Source organism: Colobus angolensis, unplaced genomic scaffold, assembly GCF_000951035.1.
Source record: "Colobus angolensis palliatus isolate OR3802 unplaced genomic scaffold, Cang.pa_1.0 Scaffold9, whole genome shotgun sequence".
NCBI lineage: Eukaryota > Metazoa > Chordata > Mammalia > Primates > Cercopithecidae > Colobus > Colobus angolensis.
In genome coordinates, this window is record NW_012122931.1 from 4,739,248 (window position 1) to 4,762,545 (window position 23,298).

Sequence of the window (23,298 nt, forward strand, 5' to 3'; positions counted from 1 at the left end):
AAGAAGAAGAATGAGAAGAGTGGAATTATTTTTGTAATTCTCTTTAATGTCTAGCTTAATAAGATGCAGCTGGGTCCTCATAGTTGCTTCAATCAGCATTCAACTTGCTGTGAGGGAGTATTCGGTTAAAATATATGAAGAAAATCTGGCCCCATACAGATAGATATAGGCCTTTTCAGATTACTGTGAATAGTCTGTGATTCTACATTAAAGCCTGACAAGAGATTGCTTCTAAAGATGAGGGAGGTGGGGAATCTGAAATGTATCAATGAACTTTCCACACTCTTACATTAATAAACTCCCCTGGTCCATCTTGCACTTTCAGCAGAGCTTTTACCCCAGTGCATGACTGGAACACCCAGCACTGGCCAGGTGGAAGACACCGTTTCAGTGTGTTATGTAGATCTCCCAGATACAGAAACATTTTATTACAGAATTCCTAAAAAATCACATTGTTAATATCACCTCTGCTTACATCAGAAGTCTTATAAGAACTGGGAAACTGGCCGGGCATGGTGGCTCACACCTATAATCCCAGCACTTTGGGAGGCCAAGGTGAGCGGATCACTTGAGGTCAGAGTTTGAGACCAGCTTGGGCAACAAAGTGAGACCCTGTCTCTACAAAAAATACAAGAATTAGCCGGGAGTGGTGGCAAAGACCTGTAGTCCCACCTACTCCGGAGGCTGCAGTGGGAGGCTCACTTGAGCCCAGGAGGTCAAGGTTGCAGTGAGCTGAGATTGTGCCACTGCACTCCAGCCTGACTCAAGGAAAAAAAAAAAAAGAACTGGGAAACTGTCAGTTAGGAAACTGTCAGGCTTACAGGGATAAATACAAGTTTTCCTTTATCACTAGCAACAAATACTGTTAGTTGTTTTTGTTGAAGAATATGTTCACTTTGTTCATTTTCAAGAAAATGTCCACCAAAAACCCAAGTCTGTGTCACCATAACAGTCATTCTTCCAGATAAAAGCAGCTTGGTCAGGCACAGTGGCTCATGCCTGTAATCCCAGTACTCTGGGAGGCCTAGGCGGATGGATCACTTGAGCTCAGGAGTTTGAGACCAGCCTGGGCAATATGACAAAATCCTATCTCTACAAAAAATACAAAAATTAGCTGGGCATGGCAGCACACGCCTGTAGTCCCAGCTACTGTGAGGGCTAAGGTGAGAAGATCAGTTGCGCCCAGGAGGCTGAGACTGTGGCTGCAGTGAGCCAAGATTATATCACTGGACTCCAGCCTGGGCAATAATGCAAGACCCTGTCTCAAATAAATAAATTAAAAAAAAACAAAAAATAAAATAAAAGCAGCTAGTTCAGCTTGCAATTCAGACAAGTGCACATGTGCTTTCCCTCAAGGCCACACCCATCACACTTCAGGTCCAGCAGCAGTGCTGTGTGCACCCCTCCCATGCTGTCTCACAGAGGGTTGAGATTTAATCACGTAAACAGTTTTATTATATCAAGACCATTCTTAACTGATATGAGCCTTTTTTGCCCCCTGTGAGTAGGTGACTGTAAAGAATGCAGGGGCTACTAGTAGAGTCTGGTGCCACAGCCTGGAATCACGTGAGGGTGCCGGCAATTTTACCTATCATTGCTTTTCACCATCAGGCAATGTCAACAGTACAAGAGACTCATACCGTATGATTCTGAAAACAGTTTAGATCCTGAGGACCCCCTTGAGAACCGCTGCCCTAACAAATGCCTCGCATGGCCGTGGCTCCTTTCAGAGCATGGCGGCACCTCCGAACGAAGCCATTCCTCCCTCAACTCTGCAGCCAGCCAACCGGGATTATTTAAATACTTCTGAGGCTCACATGAAAGCTAAGGCTCTTCAGAATATATCTTCTGACTTTTCCTCAGAAACACAAGGCCAAAAAAAGGATGGTCAGCAGCAGAGACTGTTAATTAAATTTACAGTGTGTATCTCGACACCAGTCCTATAAGGTAATGACACTGGAGAAAGAGAAGGCAATGGGAATGCGGGCTCAAGGGCAGTCAGAGACAGTAAATCTTGGCAGGCAAGACAGAGTGGAGCCAGTGCTAGGTGTGTCTGTGCGAGACTCAATTAAGCTCCCTCTCAGAGGATGCAGTGCAGCTGTGAGTCTCGGTGACCGAGGACCTGAGAGAAGCCACAGCGTGTGACAGGAGAGACAAAGACATGGCTAAAGGACAGTGGGCAGCTTCGGCCTCAATGCTTTCCTCTAGATTTCCCTCAGGTTTGGTCAAAAGGAATCCAGAGACAAAGAAATAAAAGCCAAAAAAAACACTCTCTGAAAGCTATATTCACCCCAAATGCAGGAAGAAAAACTACAAATAGCATTTCTCTCACTTGCAATTACTGGGCCTGGACTGCATCTAAACTAAAAATGAGATTCTTTGCCATAGTGGCTTTTGTTGTTTTGAGATAGGGTCTGGCTCTGTTGCCCAAGCTGGAGTGCAGTGGTACAATCTCAGCTCACTGTAGCCTTGATCTCCGGGCTCAAGTGATCTTCTCACCTCACTCTCCCAAGTAGCTGGGACTACAGGTGTGTGCCATCAAGTCTGGCTAACTTTTGTATTTTTTTGTAGAGGTGGGGTTTTGCCATGTTGCCCAGGCTGGTCTGCCATAGTTTTTTGTATGGTTTTTGGTAGAGACAGGATGTTACTATGTCACCCAGGCTGGTTTCAAACTCCTGGCCTCAAGCAATCCTCCTGCCTCGGCCTCCCAAAGTGCTAGGATTACAGGCATGAGCCACCATGCCTGGTCTAAAAATGAGATTCTTAAGCCCAAAGTGACCAGATGAAGTGGCTCACACCTGTAATGACAGCATTTTGGGAGGCCCCATGAGGCAGGAGGATGGCTTGAGGTTAGGAGTTCAAGACCAGCCTGGGCAACACAGTGAGACCTCATCTCTACAAAAACTTTAAATTAAAAAAAATAAAAGCCCAAGTTACTGTCAAGGCCATGAAATGAGTCACTGGAATAATGAGCCTGAGAACAGGAAACAGAATGTCAGGCTCTATCCAGCAAAGCTTCCAAATCTAATAGGAGACATTATTGTCCATGGCCTTTGTGCTCCCAGTCACCTCCAGATCTCAGGAGAAGTGAACCATGGGGGCACAGAGGCCGATGGGGCCACAGATCTCAGAACCAGCGACTAGCAGCGTGCTCACTCCCGCTTTCCTGCAAGCTCCATGGCACATAGCTGCCCTGCAGTCACACCCGAGGTCGGCTCCAGCACAGAAGGCCGTTCCTGAGACCTCTCAGCAGGGGAGGCTCCAGCTGGGAACATGGCTGCTCTGGCTCTGGCAGTGTCGCAAGCGTAACCATTTTTAAGGGTACGGAGTGATGCCCAAAAGCATTTCACAGCCTCAATCAATTCAGGGAAAAGACCATGAACCAAAATGACAATCTCGTTCTAATCTGCTCTGTCCCTCTTTCAGAGGATTTGTGATATTTGCTGATGAGAAATGGGTGCTTCCTTAGCAGATGTCTTCCTAAGAATGGGGAATGTGAACCCTGGTTTACCTATGCGACTTCTATGCGACTTCCTGCTCTTAGATTTCGCTCTCTGCTGAAGAGGTCCCATGCTGTCACCTGGTGGAAAAAATGAGAAACTGCCTTGTGTGCTCAGGCCATGACAAAAGCATTCCTGTTAAAGGAAGTTACCCTTTACTACAGATGCTGGGGGACAACGCTGACCCTGCGCTGCATCACCTGCTGTGCCATCTACTCCAGACAGAGCACCTTACTAAGATCCTCAGCTACCAACCAACCTCAGGTGGAATAAATTGTCCCAGCGGCAGTCACCACAGCCACCCCACACTTGCTAAAGCGAGATGGAGGACTGAAGAGGCAGGTGAGTCAGGAGGACAAAGCAGGGGCCGGGGAGGACGCGAAGAAGGGAGGAATTCATCAAGGGGCAGGATCGAGCAAGGAGAAACGCACAGGTAAGCCTCGCCAACAAAAAACACTGCCCTTGGGATTTTTACACATTTTTAGCCAAACAGCCGGAAGAACCAATGAGAAATACAGAAGTTTACAAGATAATAAAGTTAAATGGTCTCATCGCAATATATTAAAATAATAAAAAGCCTACCTGTTCACCAAGTTACAAATACAATAAAACTATCTTCTTATATAACATGGATAAAAGAAAATTAAGGACAAGAATATCCCCAAACAGGCTGGGCATGGTGGTTCACACCTGTAATCCCAGCACTTTGGGAGGCCGAGGCAGGTGGATCTCTTGAGGCCAGGAGCTCGAGACCAGCCTGGCCAATGTGGTAAAACCCCATCTGTACTAAAAACACAAAAATTAGCCGAGTGTGGTAGCAGGCACCTATAATCCCAGCTACTTGGGAGGCTGAGGAAGGAGAATCGCTTGAACCCAGAAGGCAGAGGCTCCAGTGAGCAGAGATCGCACCATTGCACTCCAGCCTGGGCAACAAGAGCAAAATTCCGTCTCAAAAAAAAAAAAAAAAAAAAAAAAAATATCCCCAGTTATTCCCAGAGGTGGATCTGTACTTCCTACCTTGGGTTCTTCTACTGATGGCAGGGTGCTTTACTGGGCTCCAAGAAAGGCTATGTAGCCAGGCTAGAAGCAAAAGCTCTGTGACTCCTGCTTAAACCCACTGAAAAGAACCTATCACAAGAGGATACTCCAGAGGTAAAAGAAGGGAACCTGGTATCTTTGAGGGAAAAAAATGAGAAAATGAGAGAAGGGTTATTCCCAGGACTAGAAAGAAAACAAAACAAAGGCTGGTGCAGGTCATAGAAGCTGAGTGGGCCTTGCTGGCCTCTGAGCACTGACCAAGGCTCCTAGCCTGGGTGAGACTTGCACATAGGCTTCCCAGGAGCAAAAGTTACTTGAGCCTGGACAGCAGGAATGCCGTACTATCTGTTCCAGGCCCAAACTGGTGAGATCCTCCAGAAAACTGTGCCCTAAATAACAACCTAGGGCTGACCCTGGCTTGAAGCCTCAAAGTCATGTTTAATTCAACTTAAATAAATAATGTGTTATTAGTTGTATACCAGATTGATGAAATAAGATTTACAGCTACTACGCATTTTCCAAATTTTCTAAAATGAAGCTACATTGGCTTTATAACCAGAAATAGGGTCAGCAACAAAATTTTATTGATAACAAAAACCTATTTATTATTCATAACCTGCCTTAAAGAATGTTAATATCCACACTGAGTGTATGATACCATGGATCCAGAGACCGTTCTGAGCTTTCAGAGAGACAGCAGTGCTCCTTAAACCCTTGTGGTCTGAAATTCCCACTTGTGCCATGGCAGCCTGTGGTCATGAACATTATTCAAATAAGCCCAGAACCACACAAAACATTTTCTTTGCAGCTTCTCTTCTGATTTAGGAGGCATAACTGGAAAATCAAGGAGATGTAAAAGGGCTATAAAGGGCACAACCATGTCAATATCAGGTAGTTTTCAAGGTTCCTTCTGTCATCAGAGTCTCGCTTTAAATGAATACCGACACATCTATTTTGAAAGTGTGTTAAATCAGCAGGCAGGGCTGCTTTACACATAGCCATCTCCAATCCATTATCCCTCCTGTTCTCACAGTGAAGTGTTATCTGGCCCTTCCAAGACAAGATTTTCTCTTCCTGACTCAGTTTTGAGAAGGTGAAAATCACAATCATGAGTGGAAATGAAATGAATCATCTTAATAAGCAGCAGTCACCCCCAACCTCCTCCTTATACAACTGGCTCAACATCTCCTTCTTCAGACCACCCCTGGCTGCTCGCACGCAGTGGGCCCCAGGCCTCCCCAGCTCGCCTCCCAGGAAGACAGCATCTTGAGGCCACAGGCTGCCTCCACTCCTCTGCAGTGCCCCAGCACATGGGTTCAGAGCAAGCCGAGCAACACAAAATGAGCACGAGGGAACTTGCCTTTTCCATCTGTTGCTGATGCTTCTTGTAAATGTCTGATTGACCTAAAAATAAACATTTAGAGAACAAAAAGTTAGCTGGCAAGTCTGCACTCCTCTCTATTTGCAGCTCTAGTAACTTGAGACTGAATTCCTCAATTATATGCTGAAAGGTTGGACTAGATCACTTTAGAGCACTCTTCCTAAAATAGGGTATGGTTGATAATCAACACGCCTGAGGTAAAGTCGCCCTCTGCTGGCCAAATCTGTGGCAGTAAGTCTAGCAGGGACCAGAGTGCGAGGAAAAAACAAAACTCCATCATTTAATGCTCCTGTTAATCTCTTACTCCCACAACCACCCCCGACCCAACACTCCCATGACAATGGAGCATCACTGAACTCACCTGCCACCAGGAGAGAATAAACCCAAGAAGAAAGTCACCAGCTGACTTCTAGAGTCTAGGTCTAGGAGCTGTGAACATACAGCTCCATACAAACTCATTGAGTGGAGATTTTTAACATTGCTGGAAAATGCCAGCCTCCAGGGACACCGTTTCGGGCTGTGATGTGCTGGTAACTAATGACCATCATTACGGTTCAGGCAGAGGAACATTAACATTATTACAGAAGCCGCAGGTGAGAGGTGGAGGCACCATGAAAAGCCACCAATGGAGAGACTACCCTGAGGGCTAAGCAGGGCACAGGCAGACAGGCTGTGTGAGGGAAGGCAGCTGGGGTCTGACACTGTCACTCACTCTTGTCAGCAAATCAATTACTCTTTAAATCCTCCGTAATTTGCGCACCTGTGAGAGGAGCTATCTGCTTGAGAACTGAATGGACCACCACACGAAAGCTAACCAGTACACTGCTGGCCCTGAAGCAATGCTGGCTGAATCGGGATATTTACAAGTATTATTATTATTATTATTATTAATTAATTTATTTATTTACTTATTTATTTTGAGACACAGTCTTGCTCTGTTGCCAGGCTGAGGTGCAGTGGCATGATCTTGGCTCACTGCAACCTCAGCCTCCTGGGTTCAAGCAATTCTCCTGCCTCAGTCTCCAGAGTATTCGGGACTACAGGTGCACGACACCATCCCCAGCTAATTTTTGTATTTTTAGTTGAGACGGGGTTTCACCATGTTGGCCAGGATGGTCTTGATCTCTTGACCTCATGATCCGCCTGGCCTAAAAAATATTACTAATCTTGAATCATCTCTCCAGTACTTACTTTTTTTCATTTCACAGTAATTTTTAGGATATTTACCTTAAGGAATTTTGCCATTTGGAATCTGCTCATTAGTGTTGTAATTAACAAGGGGCAGGAAATGGCTGCTTACACCTCGACAGCTTGTTGGGGTTCCTTACATTTGACTGTTCTGATAGTGGCATGTGTAAAAAGCAGGGCGTTGGCCAGGCGCGGTGGCTCACGCCTATAATCCCAGCACTTTGGGAGAGGTAGGCAGGCGGATCATGAGGTCAAGCGATCAAGACCATCCTGGCTAACACAGTGAAACCCCGTCTCTACTAAAAAAAATACAAAAAATTAGCCGGGCGTGGCGGCGGGCTCCTGCAGTCCCAGCTACTCAGGAGGCTGAGGCAGGAGAATGGCGTGATCCCGGGAGGTGGAGCTTTCAGTGAGCCAAAATCGTGCCACTGCACTCCAGCCTGGGTAACAGAGCAAGACTCTGTCTCAAAAAAAAAAAGTAGGGCGTGAACCTTTGTTCCCTAATGAGGTGCTCTTTTCATCTGGAAACAATGCTGGACATCCTATGTTATAGATACCCGAGTGATTAATTCCTCTGCAGGATTGCAGGAGGCTGCAGTGAGAAGGAAGAGTCATTCATACTCCACCGGATGCGGTGGCTCATTCCTGTAATCCCAGCACTTTGGAAGGCTGGGGTGGGAAGATCACTTGAACCCAGGAGTTTGAGACCAGCCTGGGCAACATAGCAAAACCCTGTCTCCAAAAAATTGGCTGGGTATGGTAGTGTGTGCCTGTGGTCCCAGCTACCCAGGAGGCTGAGGTAGGAGCATCATTCATACTCTCTTCTATACTGGTAGCTGTCTGGTGAACTGATACTAGATCATGTGTGATGTATGATGGAATTAGGGTGAAGAGTGAATCTAACTGGCTGGAATGAGAAGTACTCTCCACTGGTACCATGTTATAAATAATGAGAGTAACTGACAAACCCCTGGATCCTCAAAAACATTAATTTATTGGATGGGGCATTGCAATAAGCAGCACCTCAGCCAGGTGTGGTGGCTCACGCCTGTAGTCCCAGCACTTTGGGAGGACAAGGCAGGTAGATCACCTGAGGTCAGGAGTTTGAGACCAGCCTGGCCAAAATGGCGAAACCCTGTCTCTACTAAAAATACAAAAAAAAATTAGCCGGGCATGGTGGCACGCACCTGTAATTCCACTACTCAGGAGGCTGAGGCAGGAGAATCATTTGAACCTGGGAGGCAGAGGTTGCAGTGAGCCGAGATTGAGCCATTGCACTCCAGCCTGGGCAACAAGAGCGAAACTCCATCTCGGGTTTAAAAAAAAAAAAAGAAGCACTTCACTTCTAATTGAAGGCAGGGGTAAATCTATTTTAAAATTTATTTCAAAAGAATTGCATTCCAATAGCCATGGAAGCAGATCACCAAGGGTGAAGTGTTTCATTGCTGCTAGCCTTCTGAATTTCCACCACTTTGCATATGATTTAATAAGGATATTTTCTCATCAACCACTGATTTGACACTAATACTTCTTTATACAGACCCAAAGCACAATCTATGCATCTAAACACTGCCATTTCCAGGAATGGAGCAATCCATTCTGAAAATATCAAAAATGGTTGTGTGCTGAGAACTATCACTAGTTTTATGTAATGAACTTCCTCATTTTCCACCTAAGTTGGCAAGAACTGGCTGTTTATGGGATTTCGCCAACTCCCTATCACCACCACAAATTCAGGCTGCTACTTTAAGTTACTACCAAGTTCTCATTTCCCAATTCCTCTCTATTGTCTTAGAACTCTGTTAAAAGCCAGCTCATGGTGATGGATTAGCTCTACCAGAATCCCCTGAGTAACTGGAAAAAGACACAGGGTTCTGCCCCTGGAGGCTGATTCAGGTCAGTCTGGGACTCAGAAAGCTGTACTTTTAAACACACATCCCACGTGACTGAGATCAATTTGGGAATGGCCAGTTCAGCTGTCGGGTTTGACAGCCAAGCTTTCATGTGGCCTCCCTCCCTGTGAGCTACTCACCACACCACTGGGAAGAGGATGGCACCACAACACAACAGGTCGACCAGAAAGAGAGAGTCCTTCCACAAGCCATATTCAGTCGTGCCCTCCTCGGTGGACTCTATGATGATGTAGGCTACATTTGCCAGGACCTACAGACATGAGAATTTGCTGAGGCCCCAAAGCATGGGTGCAGCACTGTTACGACGCTAGCAGCCCCAATGAGGGGTGTACACCTTGGCCTCTAGACCCGCAATGTGCAACCACAGCATTCTTTCCGGTCCCACATGCTCTTCCAGAACTCTGCCACTCTGCTATCAAGGAGAGTCTCTGTGCCATCCCCCTGAATCTGGACAGGCCTGTAATTGCTCTAATACAGTAAGATGGAAGGCTGCTGTGAGATTTCCAAGGTAGGTAAAGCTTCTACCCAGCTCTCTTGGGACCTTTGGAGCCCTAAGCCTTCTTGTAAGAAGTTTGGCTACCCTGAAACTACCCTGCTGTGCAGACCATGCAGAGACGGAAAGACCCCCCAGGAGCCCCAGCTGTCCCAGTCCCCACCTGAGCAAGCTTCTCAGCCCAGAAGACAGATGCGAGTGGAGACTTCCAGACGCTCCCAGTCACGGTGTGACTGTGACCACAAGACCCAAGTCAGACCCACCCAGCTAGCCACTCTTGAATCCTAACCCACAGAAACTGAGAGAGAGAATGAAGGGTTACTGTTGTTTTAAGTCGCTGGGTTTCAGGGTGATTTGTTATGCAGCAGTAGATAACAGGGACTTTGCTTTTCAGGTACCCCTAACCCAGTGGAGTCACTCAGGTGCTGGACTGCTGGACAGGTGGCACTTAACACCCTATTTAGCCACAATGCCCACACTCTTCAGGCCCTGGTGCTCAGTGACAATAACTCATCTAAGTGCCAGACAATGGAACTGTGTTTTCAGAGACCAGAGCGGTGAGAACAGCTGATTCCAGCCCCACAGCTGAGTGGCCACACTGCTGCTCATGGGATCATTCAAGTCCAGGTCCTCCCCACACAGGACATGGCGAGTGCTTCCACTGAGGTTCACCAGTGTCTGCACACTGCTTCTCCCTCCAAAGGTAAGGCTTTGCCTCATATACTCAGGCCCGTTATTAGGCCCTTAGCATAAGTCTTTATAAAAAGTCCTTCCGCTGGCTAAACTGAGATGCGCAGAGCATAAGGGAAATTTACCACTTATAATACATCCTTTTGAAGATTACCACTGGGAATGGATGCAGAGATGATCATTCCACCTGTACACCCTATGAGAAGTCCCTGGTCCCAAATACTCTGACTGACTTGCTGTAAAGGTAATCCTCCACACTTTGCATGTAAAATCTGTAGTGCTATTATTCAGCAAGTCTCTAAGTGTAATTTCTCTTTCTATACAGGACTTAGAAATCAAATTACCTAAAACTTCATTTAATACTAATGCAAAAAATATCTGAAATTTCAGCATCTCCATTGATACCCAGCTTCTGGGTTCTTCCCTGTCCCACGTTGCTCGTGAAGCCCTGTCTATCCAAAACATTAGCATCTGTGGCTCTATCTAAAAAGACAAAGTAGGGCTGGGTGTGGTGGCTCATACCCGTAATCCCAGAACTTTGGGGAGCCAAGGCAGAAGGACTGCTTGAGCCCAGGAGTTTGACACCAGCCTGGGCAAAACAGTGAGACCATGCCTCTACTAAAAAAAAAAAAATTTAAAAATTAGTCAGGCGTGATGGTGCGCGCCTGTGGTCCCAGCTACTCGGGAGACTGAGGCAGGAGGATTGCCTGAGCCCAGGAGTTCAAGGCTGCAGTGAGCCATGATCACCACTGCACTCCAGCCCGGGCGAGAGTGAGACACTGTCTAAAAATAAAAAGACAAAGTAGAAAACAAAGGCTTTCACATCTTAAATTCAAAATTCCATTTTGTCCTTAATTCCCACACTACATGAGAGACAGAATGTTCCCAATGTTGAACAATGTGCCAAGAGTGTTCTTAAAACACCATTTTGCATGGACATCATCTACTCCTTACTTAGAAACTTTCTGTCACTGCCCATGGCCAAAAAGAAGCAGTTTTAACTTTTCAGGCTGACATTCAAGGCCCCTCCCAGACTAGTTCCATTGTCTAAATACTCATAACTTTCTTAATTTGTTAAATGTCCTTATTTTCTCAGAGTGGTATTCCATGGAACTGTGTGTGTCTGTCTTTCAGGGAAGCCCAGGACTGGCTTCCTGGAAGGCTGTGCCCCACAACAGCACAGTTCAGGCTGGTGGGGGGAGACTCTAGAGGGATGAGGGAATCTACTAAAGGGAAGGGGAGCACGCAGCCAGGTGACAATGCAGGCTCCGTCATTCACAACTCCAAGACCTCACCAGGCTGTAGGACTCAGTCTGGCTAAAGAAGTGGCCCTGGTGGCTCAACAGCTGAAAGACCGGCACAGTCCCTCAGCACGTTTTGCTCAGCAGGCAGCAGGGTCATGTGTATCTACTGCTATGCCACTGCCTCTGTCACATCCCTTTCTTTCAACACTCAGGCCAGCCCCATCTCTGTCACAAAGCCCTCCTTGATCCTTCCAACTTGAGTACTTACTCTCTCCTTGGAAACCCAGAGCAACTCGCCTGTCCCATTCATTAGATGTCAACACACGTTCCTCATTATTGAACGTGAGGGTGGATGAGGTCTGTCAGAACTCGGAGAGGAGCTTTGCTGCAAACTCTGCCAGAGTTGGGAGGGCTGATCTGGGTGCCTCAGGAGTTGTCCCCTTCTACCCCCAACCTTCCACATTTACTTTGCGCTCCAAAATGTGAGAACAGCTGACGGGGACAACTCTGTCAAGCAGATGCTGTCTGGGCAAGCACAGCAGGGTAGTTGTGCGTTCCTGCTAAAACCTCTGTTCATTGTAAGTTCTTTACATCCAAGTTCTGCTTCCAGTAAGACAAGGCTCCTCCCCCAATAGACTCACAGCCTTGTAAGGCTGGCCTCAGTCCTCAGCCCCAAACATGGTAAGGATTTAGGAAATGTTTGCCCCTCATGTCTACTACCATATTCTACCTGTGGAAACTCACTGGTGTAGTTCACGGTTTTAAAATACTTTATTAATAAAATCACTACATCTCTGAGCTTCCTCGCCAACAGCACCATTTAGTTATGAAGCAAATGATGCAGAAGAGAAAACAGTACTGTGTGTTACTGTGTGTCTCCCTACACTGTCAGCAGCTCTCTACTCAAAATCTAGGCACCCAAAGGCCAGTGGCTGACTGATGGCCAAGCATCTCCCAGTGCAATGACCTGAAGTCTATTCAGAATTCAGAAAGAGAATCCCAGTCTTCAACCTCCACTAGCAGAAGCTGGGGTTTCAGGGTGAGCTGACTCCCTCTTGCCATACAGGCTTGGAGCTGAGCCCTGCTAAGTGCCAAGAGAGAAAATGACAAACAGGATGAGGGTTCCTTTACCTGGAGTGGGATGACAATCATGAAGATCTTTTTGTCTTTATCAGAAAGGATGTGCTTAATGAAAGCCCAGCCAGTGCCAATGAGTGCAATGGTGATGAAGAGTAGCGCCCCTTTCAAACTGGAAGAGAAAACAAGGAACAGACACCAGCAGGTCTCTTTAGACTCTCACTGCCAGTTAGATTGCATAGCTCATTCTATGAGTTCACAAGCTTATTACAAAAGACGGGCAGCCAAATTTAGGAAATACATCATACATGAGCGCCACTTCCTTCAGGGCACACAAAGTTAGCTCGGCACCCCACAGCCTGAACAGCCAAAGGCCACAGGGAGGCAAGAGCATGCCGCTAAGCCTGAGTTCCCAAGTCTGGACAGCCACCCATGAGCTACACTCCTCTAGTATGGCAGAGGCCCAGATAGGCTGCCACGGGAGGGCAGGGCTGGTTAACTTGGGGCAGGTTGTTACCCACCCCCACTTGTCTTGTATGTCATTTCATGGTGTATTTCACATGGACCTACATACTTACAGGTGAGTTATGTAGTACACAACAGCCCAGCCTTCGATAGGGAAGCCCTGGGAGGAGATGTAGTGGTAGTCAATCTGAAATCAAACAACTGCATTTCAGAATCACTCTTTATCTACATGGCTCCACAAAGAATCTTTTAACTTGGACCCAGATGGGAAATTATCCAAATCATTATCATTTTGTGACACTGTCATGGGATATATTATTGCCTTTTCGCACTTTCAAGTATAGCAAAGAGTACATGTCTAGAGACTGTCACCCTTGCAAGTGTGCTCCATGGGCACTTGGAGGCCCACAGACAGGAGAAGTTGTGATCTTGGGCAAGTTCATTTTAATTTGCATAAGTTCCAAATACTCAAAGCTGAAGCTCAATTCTCATGCCTCCAGCTTTATAGCATCAATTTTCTGTCAGATGAATATGCTAATACTGAATTGAACTTCAAATCACATAGGAACACGAGGGAATATTTGGAAACATAAAAAAGTCGTGGAGGCCGGGCACAGCAGCTCACGCCTGTAATCCCAGCACTTTGGGAGACCGAGGCGGGCGGATCACGGGGTCAGGAGATCAAGACCATCCTGGCCAACACAGTGAAACCCTGTCTCTACCAAAAATACAAAAAAATTAGCCGGGCGTGCTGGCGGGCTCCTGTAGTCCCAGCTACTCAGGAGGCTGAGGCAGGAGAACGGCATGAACCCAGGGGGCGGAGCTTGAGTGAGCACAGATTGCGCCACTGCACTCCAGCCTGGCCGACAGAGAGAGACCCCGTCTCAAAAAAAAAAAAAAAGTCACGGAAACAAGTCAGCAGGTGGCACTCTCATCTCTAGAAACGGTAAAAACAAAACAAAAAACAAAGAAATGAAAACAATAATAAGTGTTCTAGACAAACTGTAGGTCTATAAGCAGCATGAGAAGATGTCTGAAGTCTAACATGAGGGGAGGTGGCAATCATTTACCCACATGGCCAGGCCCTCCCAGACAAAAGGAGGCTTTATGTGAAATATATTCTCTGTTTCCCACCCATCTATCTCCTTTCTTCAAATGTCTTTTGCCTGCTCACACAGGCATTATATGTAATTTCATGAATGATCCCCAAAATGCTAATACATACTGCGTGGAACACCAAGGAAAGAGACTTGGTGAAAGGAAGGGCCGCCATCAGCCAGTGGATTTTAAATACATCATTCCTATAAAAACAGAGAGAAAAGAATTAAAGGACGATTCCATTCTCCCAAAGGACAGTCAAAGCTCCAGACATCAGCTATATTTATAAGGAGACAGGAAATATAATCTGTGCAAACCACAAACATGAAACTTTTTTTTTTTTTTTTTTGAAACAGGGTCTTATTCTGTCGCCCGGGCTAGAGGACAGTGGTGTCATCACGGCTCACTGCAGCCTCGAACTTGGGTTCAAGCAATCAAGCAGCTCTCAGGAAGCTGAGGTGGGAGGATGGCTTTAGGTGTATGCCACCATGCCCAACTAATTTGTTTTGTATTTTTTATACAGAAAGGGTTTTGCTAAGTTTTCCAGGCTGGTCTTGAACCCCTGGCCAAGCAATCCACCCACCTCGGCCTCTCAAAGTGTTGATATTACAGGCATGAGCCACTGTACCCAGCAAAAACTTTTTTTTTTTGAGACAGAGTATTGCTCTTTCACCCAGACTGGAGTGCAGTGGCATGAACTTGGCTCACTGCAAACTCCAACTCCCGGGATCAAGTGATGCCCCCCACCGCCTCAACCTCCCGAGTAGCCGGGATTACAGGTGTGCACCACGATATCCAGCTAATTTTTGTATTTTTAGTAGAGACAGGGTTTCACCACATTAGCCAGGCTGATCTTGAACTCCTGACCTCAAGTAATCTACCCGCCTCAGCCTCCCAAAGTGCTGGGATTACAGGGGTGAGCCACCGCGCCCGGCCACTTTTTTTATAAAGTACTTTTTACTGGTAAAAAAGGCCTTGAATGGAGTCCTAAAGTAATCTCTAATACACAATTTAATGTTGTGAATGAACCTGAAAGTTATGCACTAAAGCCAGATATGATGGATTCCAACTCTTGAGTAAATGGAAATCTAACACAGGCTGCCAGCTTGTTCCCGGAAAGCACCCTGGGAAAGCCAGAGGCAAGAATGAGGTAGATGGACCTGAGAAAATAGCACAGAACTCCCAGGAAAGCAGAAAGCGGTTACAAACAGCTGTAGGGGAAGTCTGCAGCCCAGAGTAGGGGGGCTGGGAGCCAGCAGCAGGGATGTGTGAGGGGAAAGTGCCGGGGTTGTGCCCATTTCTCTCTCCTTCATGGCTGGTGTCTGCAAATACCCCAGGCCAATGAGACAAAGCACGCATGCCCAGGCCCACCCCGTCACAGATACTAGAGTCCACCTTTGGGCTGCCGGGCATTAAATTCCTCTACTCCTTCCCACTTCCCCTTAGGAACTAACCTCACAGAACACATTAAGACTACTATGACGCCGGGTTCAGTGGCTCAACCCTGTAATCCTGGCACTTAGGGAAACTGAAGTGGGAAGATTACTTGAGCCCAGGAGTTTGGGATTAGCCTGGGCAAGATGATGAAACTCTGTCACTACCAAAAATACAAAAAGTTAGCTGGGTGTGGCGGTGCACACCTGTAGTCCCAGCTACTTGGGACGCTGAGGTGGGAGGATCACTTGAGCCCAGGAGGCAAAGGCTGCAGTGAGCCGTGACTGTGCCACTGCTCTGGAGACTGGGTGACAGAGCGAGCCCCTGTCTCAAAACACAGTCTCAAAACAAACAAAAATTAAGCCAGGAGTGGTGGTGTGCCCCTATAGTTTCAGCTATTCAGGAGGCTGAGGTGGAAGGATCACTTGAGCTCAGGAGTTTGAGGCTGCAGTAATCCTTGATTACACCACTGCTCCAGCCTGGACAACATAGTGAGACCCTGTCTCAAAAAAAAAGCAAAGAATACAGGCAGCCACAAGAGGGGAAACTGAAATGGCTAATGAGTCCCTAAAATGATAATCCACATTGCCAAAATTCTGAGAAATGCAAAATAAAACACAATACCAGTTTACAACTATCAGATTGGTAAAAATTAAGATGTCTATATTGGTGAGAACGTGGAGAAACAGCAAACCTTATTATGTATGCACCACTAGTAGATGTATAAACCTATATGCCACACTGGAAGGCAATCTGGCCCTTAATGAAATTAACTGATGGCTGGGTGCAGTGGCTCACGCCTGTAGTCCCAGCACTTCAAGAGGCGGAGGCAGGAGGATCTCTTGAGGCCAGGAGTTCAAGACCAGCTTGGCCAACATGGTGAAAACCCGCCTCTACTAAAAATACAAAAATTAGCCCAGCATGGTGGTGCATGCCTGTAGTCCCAGCTACTCAGGAGGGTGAGGCAGGAGAATCACTTGCACTCAGGAGGCAGAGGTTGCAGTGAGCCAAGATGGTGCCACTGCACTCCAGTTTGGGCTCCGTCAAAGAAAGAAAGAAAGAAAGAAAGAAAATAAATACCCATGGCACAGTGTGCTTCCTTCTGGGACTGCAGCTCGGAGGCTGCAGAGATCCACGGGGGATCTTCGGAGGTTCATGCCAGCACTGGCTGGGGTAGCAGTCCAGGCGTGTGTCCATCACTAAAGGACCAAAGCAGTCAAACGTGAGGACACAGAGCATGGGATGCCATGGAGTAGGTAAAAATCAATGAATGAGATGCACACTCAGTCACGTGCTAGATCGTAGAAAGGATACTACTGAGTAAAAAATGTACAACAATGTCTAGAGGTATTTTATGTAAATATAAATGTATTTTATGTATTTACAATACATTTACATAAATACATTACATATACACAAATGTATTTATGTAAATATAAATGTAGTTTACATTTATGTAAATATAAATGCATTTTACATTTATGCAAAATAAACGCAACACCAATAATATAAGAATATAGAACTATCCAAAAATGAGGCCAGGCGCAGTGGCTCACGCCTGTAATCCCAGCACTTTGGGAGGCGGATCACCTGAGGTCAGGAGTTCTAGACCAGCCTGGCCAAGACGGTGAAACCCCGTCTCTACTAAAAATACAAAAATTAGCCAGGCGTGGTGGTATGCACCTGTAAGCCCAGCTACTCAGGAGGCTGAGGCTGAGGCAGGAGAATTGCTTGAACCCAGGAGGCGGAGGTTGCAGTGAGCCGAGATTGCGCTACTGCACCCCAGCCTGGGGCATGGAGTGAGACTAGGTCTCAAAAAAAAAAAAAGAAAAGAAAAGAAAGTCCAAAAATGTATATGCAACACATTTGAGCAGTTCTCCACGGCTAGGAAGGAGTGGGAGAGGGGACATGAAATGAAGGGGAACAATACCGCAGGAGAGGGGCCTGGCACCGAGACAGAATGAGAGTTTGCCACAAAGGGATGTCAGTTTCTGGGCTCATTTCCCCCTTGGTACTTTCCTGTTCCAGTGCCCACCTATTTGAAGGTCAAAAGGGAAGTCAAGACCAGAATAGTCTGGAACTACTGAATGCCAATGAGATTTACCCAGAGTGTAAAACCACCCACCACAAAGAGCTGTGCTCATTCACACACTGGCAACCTTGACTTGCAGTCCATGGTTAGAACACCTACGATGGGGCAGAGATGTGATGGAAAGAACAAGCCTAACTGACCTCGGCTCAAATACTAGTTCTCCCTACACTCGAAGTTGGGAGGGGCCTGATACATACTAGCAAGCAGACCCGGGTTCTAGTCCCAGCTCTGTTGGGTGACACTGGCTCTCGTTTCCCCTCTCTGGGCCTCAATAAATTAGGCAAAGATCTCTCAGTCGCTTCCAGCTTTCAGAGGCCAGTGAAATGTGCCTGGCTGCCTTGGTCATATGCCTTTATATCATGTGGGTTTCCAGCCTATCAGAACTGACTCTAAGACTCCCGGGAAAACATGGGCAGGACTTAAATGAGACCACACTATACTCCAACAAAAATTAGAGGTGAGACTTGTACACAACAGGTCAGCCTCATTTAACCACAGATTGAAAACTGTTACTACGGCCTGGACGCGGTGGCTCATGGCGGTAATCCCAACATACTGGGAGGTCGAGGCGGGTGGATCACGAGGTAAGGAGATCAAGACCACCCTGGTCAACATGGTGAAACTCTGTCTCTACTAAAAACACAAAAATTGGCGAGGCGTGGTGGCTCAAGCCTGTAATCCCAGCACTTTGGGAGGCCAAGACGGGCGGATCACGAGGTCAGGAGATCGAGACCATCCTGGCTAACATGGTGAAACCCTGTCTCCACTAAAAAATACAAAAAACTAGCCGGGTGAGGTGGCGGGCGCCTGTAGTCCCAGCTACTCGGGAGGCCGAGGCAGGAGAATGGCGTGAACCCGGGAGGCGGAGCTTGCAGTGAGCTGAGATCCGGCCACTGCACTCCAGCCTGGGCGACAGAGCGAGACTCCGTCTCAAAACCAAAATCTAGTCCAAACATGATTATGTAGGTCCTTCCCAAGTAAACAAGAAACTCTTTCTATCTGGTGGGTGTACAGGATATCACAACAAATAGGTACCAGCAAGTGAACCCAGCCAGAGTCTAATACACCAGACTCTGAGCATGTTCATTAGAAGACAATCAAGCTACCAGGGACTAAAGAAGTCTCAATTTCCACCCCAGGGCTGCAGAGAAAGAGGTATTTCAGGGTGTTTAATTATTCTATGAATTTAAATCAATCCATATTATAATAGCATATTCGGATACCATCATTTACTCAGTTTATGAGCATTATAATAAACACTTTACACAATTCCCTAAGTGAATATTTTGTTTTCAATTGTCTTGGAGGGAGAAAGAATTCACGCACATGCAGCTGCTCCCCTCAAGAACCAAGTACAGGAAGTTAAAGCCTCAGGGGTTTCAGAAAAAAAGGCTAAAACCCAGGCAGATGGGCTTTGAAGAGGTTTTGTCCAGTGACAAGCATCTGGAAGTCAATGTAGAGAATCTATCCCGACGCAGCTTTGAGCCAAGACCTTCAGTTCTAAGCAGTAATTCCATGCTCTTGCCAGGCAGTGCTCATCGTCACTAACTTCCTCTCCAGAAGCAACAGTCCCTGAATGAGACCCATGTGTTTACTCTCAGTCCTGGACTGTGGGATCTCCACCATGGAAACACTTAGCTTATACAGTCTATTCTGCTTGTATATTATTAAAAATATTTAGGGCCGTGCGTGGTGGTTCATGCCTGTAATCCCAAGACTTTGGGAGGCCCAGGTGGACAGATCATGAGATCAGGAGATCGAGACCATCCTGACTAACATGGTGAAACCCCACCTCTACTAAAAACACAAAAACAAAATTAGCCGGGCATGGTGGCAGGCGCCTGTAGTCCCAGCTACTCGGGAGGCTTAGGTGGGAGAATGGCATGAACCCGGGAGGTAGAGTTTGCAGTGAGCTGAGATCATGCCATTGCACTCCAGCCTGGGAGACAGAGCAAGACTATGTCTCAAAAAAAAAAAAAAAAAAAAAAATTAGATTTACTTTTTAAACAAAACAACAGGAAGTGAACAGACACCAAGGCACGCAAAGAGCTCCCACACCACAACGCTACCGCACAATCTTCATACTGTTTCCGGGTAGATGCCCTTTGAAAGGAACAACACTGCTTAGCACCAACTGCCTCCAGGTTCAGAAGCCAGCAAACAGTGAAATTATTCAAATCTCAACATACTCTTAAGTTGAAGGGCTCAAGGAAGTAATAATTTACCGCCGTTTTCGAAGGATATGAATCCAGATGGTCCCAGAAAGAAAGAAGAAAAAGGCCATTGAGATGTATAATTTGGGGAGAGGAATTTCTCCTGCTGAGAGGTAGCTGTCAGGATTCTTCTCTGTGATCTCAATCTGAAACCAGCATGAAATTAATTTTTACTTTTCAGATACATATCATCCCTTATTCAGCAATTTGGAATCTCAGCTGTTTCACTTAAGCTTAAGAAAGTAAGTACCAGCGGCTGGGCATGGTGGCTTACACCCATAATCTCAGCACTTTGGGAGGTTGAGGCAGGTGGATCAGGATCACCTGAGATCAAGAGTTCACCACCAGCCTGGCCAACATGGTGAAATCCCATCTTTATTAAAAATACAAAAAAAATTAGGGCTGGGCGCAGTGGCTCACACCTGTAATCCCAGCACTTTGGGAGGCCAAGGCGGGCAGATCACAAAGTTAGGAGTTTAAGACCAGCCTGGCCAACATGGTGAAACCCTGTCTCTACTAAAAATACAAAAATTAGCTGGGTGTGGTGGCACGCCAGCTACTCGGGAGACTGAGGAAGGAGAATCGCTTGAACCCAGGAGGTGGAGGTTGCGGTGAGGCAAGATCATGTCATTGCACTCCAGCCTGGGCAACAAGAATGAAACTCCATCTCAAAAAAAAAAAGTGAGTACCAGCAAACAACCACCCCCCCCTTTTTTTTTTAAATTTGAGACAGGGTCGCACCCTTTTGCTCAGGCTGGAGTACAGTGATGCAATCTCGGTTTACTGTAACCTCTGCCTCCTGGGCTCAAGAAATTCTCCCACCTCATCCTCCTGAGTAGCTGGGACTAAAGGTGTGCACAACCATGCCTGGCTAATTTTTCATATTTTTTGTAGAGAGAGGGTTTTGCCATGTTGCTCACGCTGGTCTCAAACTCTTGGACTCAGGTGATCTGCCCACTTCAGCCTCCCAAAGTGCTGGGATTACAGGCATGAGCCACCATGCCTGGCCAAAACAACCACATTCTTAATGCACAGGTTGAAGTGCAGACACATCCTAATTGCTGTGTATTTTCCTATGAATCCTCTGCTGATGTATCCCGCACAGTGGCAAGGATGTGTGTCTGTCCACATTCTTTTCTTAAGTGTTCTTAAAATCTAACCTTATACAGAAATAAATCTTGCATTTTATGCTGACAAAATCCACGTAGAACAGTCTCCAAACAGTACTTACATCAAGGCTGAATGAAAACTTGTCACTTGGCAATTCTTTTCCAAGGCATTTGTGAAAATAAAGACTGTAAAGGCCTTCTTGGTCATCAGTGCTGATGTTAAAGAAAAACTGAAAGTGAAGAAGAAAACATTTAAAGGTACCCAAATCCTCAGCTGTGTATATATATATTTTTTATTTTATTTTTTCTTTTAAAGTGTTGTTTACTTTTTCCTTCAAATTCTACTCAGCTATATTTTTAAACCTTAGAAATAAATTATGAATATTAATGGACGGAAGGAAATAAAGACAGACTGCTTAAATTATTGACTCTCCCATGGCAGAGTTTAAAGAGATATTTTCTTATTCTAAGATTCCCTTCCAATATTTCGTTACAACAGTTTTCAAGTATACAGAACAGCTGACAATTGTATAGTGAAAGCTACATAGCCACAACCTCGCTTCTACAATGAACATTTTACTATGCCTGTTCTATCACAGATCTACCCATTTGTGATGGTCTTTGCAGAAGTCTTCAAAGATAACCTAAGATGTAGTTATCTCGTCTTCAAGCTAATGTATTATTTTGCTCTTTATATAAAATACTCTTTAAAAAGGAGGCTCATCTTATACTTGAAAACCAATCAATATTTCCTCATCAAAATTTACAACTATGGTTTTAGAGAACAATAATGAAGGCTATATTTTGTAGATTTAGACAGTTTTCTGTTTTTCACACATTTCATGAGTTTAAATGAAGTTTAATGTAAACCAAAAGACAGACAGACAGACTTAGAGAACATGACTTCTTGGTCAAGCCTAAGAAAATTTTACTTCAGCCATGAGTTCTACCAATAAAAAGAAATACCCCTGAAATACATTTTTAGGGCTACATATATATAACCATTAAACTACAAAGAAAAGCTAGGAAGTGACTATGGTAGCATTTTTCATGACAGGGGCTACTCTAGAGTTGGGAAGGACTGCGAGGGAGACATAAGGTTTCACAGGTGCTGGAACTGCTCTATTTCTTGTCCTGGGTGCTGGATCATAAAGGTGCCTGTTCATAGTTACATGTTAAACTCCATATAAGTACTTTACACTCTTCTGCATGTATACTGTACCTCACAACTTTAAAAAATGGGGAAAAAAAGACATCTGGCAAAAATAAAAATAAAAGACCAAGAACACATGAGCTGGAATTATTAATCTGCTAAACCATGTGCCAAACTCAATTGTGAATGTGTATTTTAATCCCCTGAGCTATAGCCACAATAAGAAAACCTTTCTAAACACATGGACAACTTCTATTTTTAAAGACTCAGGGGAAGTCTAAAAATGATATAAAAGTTTAAAAGATATAATTTAAAAAAACAATAGAATCACCATGGTTGATCAGAGTAGGCACCTGACCCTTAGAGACAAAAACAAAACAAAAATGTCAACTGTAGGGTTGGAATAAGCCCTGAGAGTCCCCTTCCTGTATTTAGGTAGATAAACCACTATCCCCATGCCATGAATGAAGCAGAAGAGCTCAGAGTGGACTGCACCATCCAAGACCGGGAGACACTGGGTAGAACAGCGAGAAATCATGATGACTTCTTTCCAAGGTGGGGAAAGCCAGAGAAAAGCAAAGTACCCGTGCACTGCCTGCTCCACGCATCCCAAGAACCCTGCGGACAGGCTGTTTCAGCACGAGCTGCTAATCACCACGCAGACTGCTGTGCTTGGATGCTCGCCCGACACAAAGCACTGGTGCCGGACACATGTGTGCATCCTGTAACACTTTCCTTTGTGATTAAAAAAGGGGGGAGCATTTGAAAAACTTCTTTTTGTTGTTTTGTCTTGAGATGGAGTCTCGGACTGTCGCCTGGGCTGGAATGCAGTGGCACGATCTCGGCTCACTGCAACCTCCACCTCCCAGGTTCAAGCGATTCTCCTGCCTCAGCCTCCCAAGTAGCTGGGATTACATACAGGCGCCCACCACCACCACCCAGCTAATTTTTTGTATTTATTTATGTATTTATTTATTTTTAGTAGAGACAGGGTTTCACTATGTTGGCCAGGCTGGTCTCAAACTACTGACCTCATGATCCCAAAGTGCTGGGATTACAACAGGCATGAGCCACCATGCCCAGCCTGAAAAACATTTTAAAAACTCATTTTATTAATAAGCATTTTAAAGTGAGAGAAGGAAGAGAGAAAAGTAACTTTTGTATTTTCTCAAGGAGGCAGTAAAAGGCAAAGTGGTTAAACACACGGGCC

General features: G+C 45.8%; 1 protein-coding gene across 3 annotated transcripts in view; it reads right to left on the reverse strand.

The window, feature by feature from the left end:
- GPR107 (G protein-coupled receptor 107) overlaps positions 1-23,298 on the reverse strand; it is an 87,456-nt gene that overhangs the window by 24,287 nt on the left and 39,871 nt on the right. For 2 of the 3 annotated variants that reach the window (XM_011931206.1, XM_011931207.1), the window contains exons 8-14: positions 21,058-21,165; positions 19,839-19,972; positions 14,215-14,290; positions 13,103-13,176; positions 12,579-12,696; positions 9,140-9,270; positions 5,899-5,942 (exon numbers count right to left, since the gene is read on the reverse strand). In XM_011931206.1, coding sequence (XP_011786596.1) covers positions 5,899-5,942; positions 9,140-9,270; positions 12,579-12,696; positions 13,103-13,176; positions 14,215-14,290; positions 19,839-19,972; positions 21,058-21,165 — 685 coding nt within the window. Of the gene's footprint in view, positions 1-3,511; positions 3,581-5,898; positions 5,943-9,139; positions 9,271-12,578; positions 12,697-13,102; positions 13,177-14,214; positions 14,291-19,838; positions 19,973-21,057; positions 21,166-23,298 lie in introns of all 3 variants that reach the window. The other variant, XM_011931205.1, reaches the window with a different exon arrangement.